A 10,403-nucleotide genomic window follows, 5' to 3' on the forward strand; every position below is an offset into this window, starting at 1 on the left:
TTTTAATAGCCTTTCCCCTGAAAGGAAAAAATTGTGAAATTGTTTTCATTCCATTCTGACGAGATCAGAAACATTTCCTAACATCCAGCCTCACTGTGAAAAAAGTCAAAATATTGCCCCCCGATTCTTTAACCTTAAAGATAAGGAAACTAATTAGAGGGGCTCGCGATTAAGGGAAGTCATTTTCGAACGCAAACTGTTATCCAGAAAGGTCGAATTCTCTCGAAGAATGGATTGAAAGAAGTTCTTGGAATAATTAAAAAAGGGGGACTTTCCAAATTAAGTCCCTGCAGGCCAAAAACCAGAATAAACCAGGGAATCTGTTACATCGACTTCTCGCTAATTTTCCACTTAGCAGGCGTAAACGAAGCCGTTGGCTGGTTCTGTAGTTGCATCAACTAGCGAGGCTTGCTGGCTGAAGACCAGGTCGGACTGAGTGAACTGTGAAACTAGAGTAATATTCCCCTTACGGTCTTAAAGGATCAGTAACACGTCCCCCATTCTCTCAAAAAGGTCAGTAATACGCCCCCAATTCTTCTCAAGGATCAGTAAAATGCCTTTTATTTTCTTAAAAGGTCATTGATGAAATTTAATAATGATTGAAAAGTTCATGGGTGATAGAACTAGTGACTGACGCCTTTACATCAACGCTTACAAGGGAATTTAACAAATCTTGCTGCTTACTTTTGTTTTTATTTACAGTTCGTTATACCAAGTTCACTAAAGACTTATCAATCTAAATTTTGTGTGTGTATGTGAGACTGAATGAGAGAGAGAGAGAGAGAGAATGAATACTTAAAACAAATGCTTCATTTTGAAATATATCCTTTCTGAAAAAAATGCAAAACGTGAATTTATTTTTAATGATCAACTTGGTTCCATTCCAAATATGTACACACTTTGTGTATTTTAGCCATTTAGTTTAAGTAAACAGGGAGGTAACTTGAGGCAAGCCACAGGCAAAACACTTCTTGTTTCTTGAAGACATTAGCGCCAGGGAAGCAGAAACAGGTGCGTGAAATATGAGGCTGATGCAGAGGGAAGACGGGGGGAGGAGGGAAGGATCTGCCAGCAGCTGATAAGTTTCCTTGCATGATCGATAAGCTGTAAGTTAACTGGGTGTAGAGTACTCCATCTCGCTGCTGACGTACAGCAAGAGCCACTCAAACTTAGGTTCATCATCTTTCTGACTGCGATGACCCTCACGCGCTGTCCATCAAGTGTTCTTTGCGGCTTCTTTGGTCGGCGGTAGACTTTGATCAGCTTTATGTGTTTACGACCTCGGGTACACATGGCGATAAGGTTTACTTGTGAGCACACACACACACACACGTAGGCACACATACACACGAACGCACTCACCTTCTTGCCTTGGACCTAACACTTGTTATCGTTGATAACTGCCTTGAACTATGCACTTGAGTACACTCAGACGAAAAAATGTTTCTCGTTGTCGGATGGGTTGCTCGTGTAAGCCAGTCTTTCTCGATCTTGCTGCTGAATTGTCATTATGTTCTACTATCTTCGACTTAGTGTTTTTTTTCCTTGATCGGTGCTTTGACGACAAAATTTACACATGTTGTATGGAATAACAAACAGTCTTTCCTGACAAAAAAGAACAAGGAGAAGCTGGACAGAAGAAAAACGATCCTTGCAGCTACAAGTTTGCCAAATTGGACAAAATAGTACAAAATGATCGCTTAATATTTTTATAAGAGAGGCATTCTTGATAGGACAGGGCTATATATATTTTTTGCTTGCAGAAAATGTGTGTGCAAGAGTTGACGAGTACTGGCATGAAATAAGTAAAGCTAATAGTGTCAAGCTCACGAATCTGTGCAAACTCTAATGTCCTCGGGCAAAACACACAATCATTTTTCTCCGAGTTTTTCACGTTTAATTTTGTAAAAAAAAAAAAAAAAAAATCCCATGGTTCTTGAAAATGAGGGAAGATCTTTTCTGTATTTGTGACTGTGATTTTGTATAAAGTGACGCATGCACGCGCACATGCACACAGATAGAGAGCAAACAAAGATGGATCGTTACAGTAGCGCCGCTCTGTGCAAATGTCGGCAGTTTATTTTCAGCACATGCGACTGATGTATATTTGCTTGTCATGGGGAAGCAACTTTTTCTCTTGCTCGAGGGGATCCTGGGATAGCAGCACCGAAGGGAAGGACTCCGCTTTTATCTAACTGATTAATTTATGCTCATCGTAATTAATGGTCTCTCTCCGTTGCATGATCTCTGAAATGTACAGATAGACACTGACAGAGCTTGTCGAAAGGAGTACGTTCTGGGAGGAGGGGTAAATTAGTGTTTTACGCCGAGCAACCAACTAAGGGTATATCACTGCCAGCCCTATAAACAAATGCTAAAAAAAAAAAAAAAAAAAAAAAAAAAAAAAATTTGAAAAAAATAGCGTGCTCAGTTGAGATCTGAACCCATGACAACCAATCCTCACTATATTGGTAACAGGTGCGAACCGTTGGCAACCGGAACGCCTCGGTTGGAAGGTAGCGCGCTGGAAATTGGAGAGACAGATGGAGGGGAAAACCAGATTTTCTGCTAGCGCAAACGAAAAATCGTTCTCTTGCATTTGAAACCATCAAGTGATGCAACCATTGTACTTCTAAACCCTCGATCTGCCTCAACAAATCGAAGCCGTATTATTTTAATGAATGGCTAACATTTCATCGAAAGGGCTGTCAGACATAATTTGATCAACCCCCTCGGATAGCTAAGCTATCATCCGCACGATAACCGGACTGACCCTCCCTTTTTCTACCCTGCTTAGCTCAAAGGCAGATGGTGATTTAATTTACCTCCGCACTCCTACCAGCAGGTGATCGATCAGATTTCCTCTCCGTAGGGTCACGACCGTGGTTCCTCCATCAGCACACGAAGACGTCCATCAGAAGATCAGCGTCCTCAGAGGTACGGGATGGTGTGGGAGGAAACAGGCGACTCTCCACCATCTCGGCGCCAACAACTACAACGAGGGCGTCGTCCCACGTCAGGGGCAGGCGCGAACGGCTTCCTTCCACGCACGTTGCAATCGATACCTTTGAAAAGCCGCCGCTGATACATCTTTAGTAGGGATGCATGCAGCTGGAAGCTAAATTGGATCAGCGGGCCGAAGCCGATCGAGGGGAACGACGCCTCTTTGGATCAAAATTTATTCCACAAAAGGGGGGAGCAATGGGGCAAGCATCTGCGCGAGAAAGTGGTCTGGAAATACCACGTGCTTAGAATATTCTGCAGGAGGTGGTGATGGTAGTGTAGGGGTGTGAACAGGAATATAAGTACAATGGTAGTTAGTGCCAAAGACAGTTGTGAACTGTTTACAGCTGATTTTAACTGACGTCAAGTGTTCTGCCTTCTCGATGTTCTTCAATTTTTGGAACTCATCAGGAAGTCAACAAGAAGAAATAGGCAATCCCTATGAAGAACTGAACTTTCTTGTACATATGTAGGTTATACATTATCATTTCTTCTATTATATCTCCTGTACACTCATTCTATGGTTGCTAGTGCGTGTGTGTGTGAGTACGTGAGTCTTTTTCGACTCGTTTCGATTCAAACATTTAATGAGACCATTCTAAGTGGGAAAGGTAACAGCAATCATAATCATGAACACTTTTTTCATAATCCTGCATGGTTGCTAACGCGTGAGAAGACACTGAAAGATTTACAATGATACAACAATAGCAACAGCATCAGTAGTAAGAGTAGTACTCACCATGAAATAGGTCACCTCCTCAACACGAGTTGATTTGCTTATCAGCAAATAAAGTGAAGAGAGAGAGAAAGTGTGTGTGTGTGCTCGTGCGTGTGCATGCGTAGGTTTGTATGTAGGTTTGTATAGCTAACGCTTGAGAAATAAGCATAAAACTGAGTGCATAGTAATTAATAAATAGAAACGAGCGCGCACTTACACATATCTATCTCTCTATATATATACGTACGTGCCACCGTGCATGTTGTGGCCTAATTCGCGCCTTCCCGCTCCAGATGGGTCTTCATACAGACTGACAACTGTAGTGTTTATCATGATTTTCTTGAACGGAAGTAGGTCTCGCATCAGCACCTTCTGGCGTGCGTGCGCACGTGCACACACGGAGGCTGCATTACACGCCCGCCACGCTCCCCCACTCCCCATCCGCCATTTCCTTACTCTACCCTACCTACCCCGCTCTGTCTGGCCCTCGAATTACGAGATGTAACATTCCCCCCTTGGTGAAGATCAGCAGCCCAGGTAGGAGGAGGGATGAAGGCAGGTGGAGTGGGGGGGGGGAAGAGGGTTAAGGGGAGGGGAAAGGAGGGAGGAACCAAGGCTAAAAAGGTGTGCGACAAGATCTCCCAGTCCGCCCGGCATTCCCACGGGTGATTTCCGTCTCTCTGCACCTTTCTTTACCCTCTCCATTTTCCAGCAGGGATGGTAGCAAACTGTTATCTCCGCTTACTGAGAACCTTGCGAAAAATACACGTTCCTTCTGAAAACAGCATCAGAACTAAAAATGGTTGCCGTGCACGTTGAGTGTTGCACGCGCACAGAATCATGTGATGACAATGCACGCACCCGGACCTGCTAGCATCCCTGGCTTGGGCCTTGAACTTCCTCTCATCAGCAGCTTTTTCTGTCCTAAGAATGGAAGAAGAGATGTCGTGTTTGCGAACTTAAACTCAGAAAGAATGTCTACTGTGATTATTCTGCTTCAACACCGACACTCAAGAAAAGTTGCTTTAAAAAATATTGGGTTCACTGTCAGGAAAATATGTCTAAAAATAATTTGTTTTCGAAAAAAAATACTGTTGTTTTATCATTCTTATCTTTCTTTCTCATTTCTCTCTCTCTCAGTGCCAAATCTCTGGGTTAGCCCATTTCATAACTTTCTAGTCTTCTTATCGAGCCTATGCAGTCTTTCTGCGTTATTTTTGTTGTGCTTCCTTTTTTTTTGAGCTTTAAGGTGAGCTTATTTCATTCCTTTTATATCCTTCCCCCTTTCACTTGTCTGTCCCTCGCCAGATTTCTGCCAGTGATTCTTAATAAAGGAATGAAATGAAATTGCCCTAATATAAGTGATTATGGTTTAAATTAACTGTCAAATAAATTTTATTTAGCATTCTAAAGCTTCACGATACCCTTACTAATCTTGTCATTAATTATTACTATCTGCAGGTTCGTTATCGTTAAAAGATAATGCCTGAAGAGAAGCCAATTATAGTTTGACCTTTCACTGAGATTTCATTTTCTGTTGGAAGGTGCCTGCAAGAACCTCTCAACTGTGACGACTCCTTTGAGTTCGAGTACCGAGGGGAGGTGGTGATGAAAGGGAAGAAGGACCCGATGCAATGCTGGTTCTTGTCCCGCAAACCCACTCCACCTTCTGCAACCGGCTCTTCCAAGACGTGTGGCGTGTGATGATGGTGGTGATCAGTGATTCGGGTGCAAAGAACTTTTGTGAAAATAATGCCTTTTTTTTTTGATTAAAGTTTATTTTTTTTTATATTTTTCAAAGCTCCCTCTGCCACATTTTCCTTTTATTTTCATCTTTTCTTTACTTTTTCCATTAGACTTTGACGACTGTACTTAGGAATTCATTATTTTAGTGAGCTACACAAAATCTGACTTTATCGGCAATTTTGTTTTTTGTTTGGTAGCTTAAACGAAAATAAAAACGTGATGACACGTAGATACCTGATTATCTTTTGCGAAATTGTTTAAATAAAAAATAAACCAGTTTGCTAGCATTTTCATATAAATTTAAAATAACCGAAACGAATATCGAGGAAGCTATTCTCTGCCTAAGCATGAACAAGGCGATAGTTGCTGCCTGCTTACAGAATCACGTGACTTACTCTTTGACCCGTGGAGATGCCGTGAGGCTGACTTCCTTCGTACAAAACCATGACTGTGATAATCATGTCAAGGGAACGAGAGAACCGGACTGAATTTTGTGGTTACTTTGCCATTGATCCCCTTGGAGGTTTTCTTTCAGCAAGTGTTAACCCGTGAGAGTAGCTACCTCGAGGGCCTGGGTGGGAGGGCCAGAATGACCTAACCGGAAAATGACTAGCATCTTTCTTGTCTCTTTTTGAGAGGTAGGGGTGAGAAATAGCTGGAGAAACTGAATTTATCTTTTTAATCGCTGTATGTCAGGGGTAAGGAGGGATTGGTGTTTTTCACCGAATCATCTTCCAGGGATATATTACGACATTGCAGCAAGCCCTGTAATTAGATACTACATGCAGTGGAAAAAAAAAAGTGCCTGAGACGAACTCTGAACCCAGGACAGCCAATCTTCACTGGACTGGTGACTGGCGCTAACCGTTGCTCCACCTGACCGCCCAGTAGCCGTATGTAACAGACAACAACAACAACAACAACAACAACAACAACAGCAGCAGCAGCAGCACCGAAGTAAGGTGTTGGCCAGGTCGCTCCACACACGGTTCCAGAGTAAAAGCTCACCTGACGTAAGGGCTTTGGCTGGTTGCTATGAGACCTGTCTGGAAGGTGCTGGACCATTCTGGGGTGAAAGCAATTCCAGATAAAACGAAGTCTGTCCGTCGTCTGAAATGTTTTAATTTCAGCGAGTGCTGGCTCGGAGCCTCGTGGGTCTCTGCCATCAGAGAAGCTTGGAAGAGATTTCTTAAAAAATCTGCAGACGGCTGTTGCTTCTGGCAAACTGGACCTTTTGGCCAGGGTCTCCTTGGTGATTAACAGCTGTGGTTAACGGCTTTCTGCTGGCTTGAGGCCATTTTAGGTTCAAGTGGTTAATTTATAAACTTCATAAATTCAGTATGAATTTGTGTCTGTCAAACTTTCGCTTGAACTCTAATTAATTAGGAAACATTAGAAAGTAGCTTTATCTTTGCTTCTGAGAAAGGTTAAAGGTGCTAGAGGTTACTGATTCTTGAAATACAATCCTTTTCTTGAAAATCTGAAATGTTATCCTTCAAAAATGGCTGTCTTGGTGTCGATTACTTCATTATAATAGAGAAAGCCAAGAACAAAGATGGTGATATGTATGTGAAAACAAGTAACTTAAGTTATATTTAAAAAAAACTTTATTTATAGCTGCAAAATTGAATGTATCTAAGCATTTTCTTCTACTATTAAATTTTAAAACTGATTTTGAAGAAGTATTGATGAATACGGTTTGAAAACAAAATCCTAGCAGTTAGGCTATAGGGTATCAGCATTGTTGATGTTTGGTTGTTGTCCGTGGTGATTACACCATGACCAATGTGAATCCCAGTGATGACTACAATAACGCTCACCTCACACACCCAACGATAATTCGCAATCAACCGGAATCCGTCTTCTAAATGTATGACTATCTCACTGTACCCAGGGTGTTTGCTGCTTAATTTAATTTAATTTAATAAAATTATTTAATCAGGCAATGAACTTCAGTTACAATGGATTGCCAGAACAGAGATGCGACTGACTGACGGACTGTAATGCCCTGTAATGTCGACCAAGCTGCTGAACGTTTCTGCTTTATAGCAAGATCTGTCATTATCTTGGTCCCCTTCCATCCTTTTTCTCTAGAAAACGCAATTTTCGTGTTTTTGGTGTCCATGAGTTTATTCATACACTTTAGCAAGTATGTCTAGCAGTAGCTTTTCTGCAGTCGTGCATGGCAAACACTTTAATTTGTGATCTTTTCCACCATGATTATAAAGAGTTTTACTTTGAGCCAGTGATGTTAGAAAAAAAGGAGAATTACAATAAGAACTTAGTGAAAAGTACATACATAGAATGATCTAGTTGTCCTTGTTTGGAATATAATTTAGTAACTTATACTAAACTTTATCTTGCAACACTTAATGTGGAAAGCGAATGCAATGTTTAAAGTTAACTTAATTTGTAATCATGTGCTGTACTCTTTGTGTGTCTATATGTAATGTATCCTCAAAGAACCAAACCCGGAGGCTGTGATGTCTTGATCAGGAACCATGTTGTCCTCAAAATCCTTTACTACTTAAGAGAGGATATTCGATGTTGAAATTCAGTTTCAAAACCAAATAATGGTCGAAAAAACTTCGTGAAAAGAGCAAATATTTTTATTTGCATAATAACAGACAGCGATGTTGTTTGCCCATGCTAAATCGGGGTGATCAAATTAAAAAAAATATTTATAACTATGGTATCTTGACTTTTTTGTGTTGTTATTTAATTACAGCGATGACTGGGTGAGAGAACATCAGATTTACGAATTTTTCACCTTAGTTGATTTTTCGTTTTTTTTTTTTTTTTTTTTTGTAAGCGTGCTTTTATATTTTCCAAAAGCACCTGCCTCGCTCTTTATTTGCTTTCGCTCCAACTCCTGGCCTGGGGCTAAAAATAGACGAGCGCGTGCATGTTGCAGGAGCATCCATCAATGAACTCGGACGTGTAAACGCACTGTTTGAACTACGAGCCCAGTGTTTCTAGTACAACATGATGTCCTAAGGCAAGGTCCTGTGCTGGAGCCTCAACTAATCTCAGATGAATTGTATCCCATCATTTGCCCTGAATACTGGAAAATGCAATTATCAACCGCTCTTAATGTCCACGGGATATGATACAGTAATAAACTGGTGTCAGGGCCAGTCTCTCGACATGTTGACAGTTGTGTAGTGCTATCAACATCGTCACAAAACATATCTAGTATGTTGTCATTATCTTCATTTATAAACAAATTAAGCTGTTTTGAATATCCAATGATGCAATCATAAGCTGCTGTCACAAACGAGGGCATCATACTCACGACATATTCAATAAAGAACACAATGATAGCCTCAGGCCGACCAGGTCGTATGAATTTGTTATGCCTGGCAAAAAAAAAAACAACAACAAACAAACAACAACAACAACAAAAACAACAAATGTCCCGAGGCAATAAAACTAACAGTCTCCATCAGTTATAAAAGATGTCCACGGCCGACTGAAGCTCGACTAACGCTGGACTACAGAGAGGTCAAGATTCTGTTTCTAGAACCAATTTAAGTGGAAAGGGTTGAAATGCTCTTGCACGGACTGATTCATGAGAAATATCAAAGAATCTCGACACAAAACATGTAAAACACATAACAATTATATAAAGATGTGTTTAACAGTGTGTGGACGTTTGAGATGCGTGTCACTTCGACATTCTGTAAGAAATGGAAACTGTCCTTTTTATATTCCGTTGAATCATTTAGGACATTCTAGCTACCAGTTGTAGTTTTGACCCACATATCAGCTGTAACAAACATCAGTAAACATGCTTTCTGGAAGCTTTGATATTAAAAATGTTATGTTTTACACGAACACAACTAACTTCTGGAGGAACAAACTGAAGGTTGTGCGCGTCACATGATCCACATACAGGTGTCTCAGAAACAAACACTCTGAAACACTTTTTTTCCAGGAGTTTTGAAAAGATAATATTTGCTTTTTGATTAGTAGTTGTCTGTAATTCTTTATTAAAATGGTTGCTTAATGCATTTTTCTTCATGTCATTCAATGTATTAAACTATTGATACAGTGAAAGCAAACTGTAAGAACCTCGAAGAGTAAACTTCTATTCGTTTCTGTCACTGACATGTCCTTGTCACAAGGAAACACAAATTCTGTATAAAAAAAAATGTGTTCAGTCTAAGCTATTGAAAATATCTGAAGCCAACAGAACTGAGGAAAAAAATAATTTCTTCTTCGGGTAAAAACTTTTCCACGGTGCAAACAGCATTTCTACAAGGACTGATTTAGGATAAAGATACATAAAACAGATGCAACTGATATTAATTTAGATATTGCAGAGAAAGGATGCTGGAATAATCGAATTGCTCTTACATTTCAGTTGTTCAAAAATAGGTATGGGATTTTTGTGTTATTTGAGACAACGTGTTTTAAATGTTCCGAGAAATGTTGGCACAAGTGACAGCCGTGACCTATCGCTGCTCATCAGTGTCTGGGAGGTAATGAGCCGTGTGGTACACACCAGCAGACGAGCAGACCTCACAGCCAGTCACAGTTAATTGCCGCAGCCCTCACCTCCGTCCCACCCACCCCAGCATCTGTAATCATCCTGATGGGACCAACTGCCAGCAGCCACCTCCTCTACCCCGCCTCGGGCTCGCTGTCAGCGAAGGCCACCCGCAATTGTTGATTCTCCTACTGTGGCTACTACAAGTTGGTGGTGATGGTAAAGGTCGTCTCTAACCTTTTCAGGTCGGTGGGGAGTGAGGTGCTAGAGACCTCAATTTTCTCAGAGCCAGATTTAGGTGATGGTGGTTCCCCTATTCTCTCCCTCCCTGCCTTACCTTTCTTACCCCTCTATGGGGTCAGGTACCCATTCCCGCCAGCTGGGTCGACTAAGGGGGAAGTGTGCTACGATGCTCGGGTATCAAACCAGCGTGCCTCTCAGTTC

At 41.2% G+C, this 10,403-nt stretch overlaps 1 protein-coding gene across 1 annotated transcript in view; it reads left to right on the forward strand.

The window, feature by feature from the left end:
* The window catches only part of LOC112560236 (guanylate cyclase soluble subunit beta-1-like), a 54,929-nt gene extending 46,770 nt beyond the window's left edge, over positions 1-8,159 (forward strand). The window contains exon 11 of the mRNA XM_025231922.1: positions 5,266-8,159. Coding sequence (XP_025087707.1) covers positions 5,266-5,425 — 160 coding nt within the window. The 3' untranslated portion in view covers positions 5,426-8,159. The remainder of the gene's footprint in view (positions 1-5,265) is intronic.
* The last annotated feature ends 2,244 nt before the right edge of the window (positions 8,160-10,403 follow it).

This window comes from Pomacea canaliculata, linkage group LG3 (assembly GCF_003073045.1).
Source record: "Pomacea canaliculata isolate SZHN2017 linkage group LG3, ASM307304v1, whole genome shotgun sequence".
Classification (NCBI taxonomy): domain Eukaryota; kingdom Metazoa; phylum Mollusca; class Gastropoda; order Architaenioglossa; family Ampullariidae; genus Pomacea; species Pomacea canaliculata.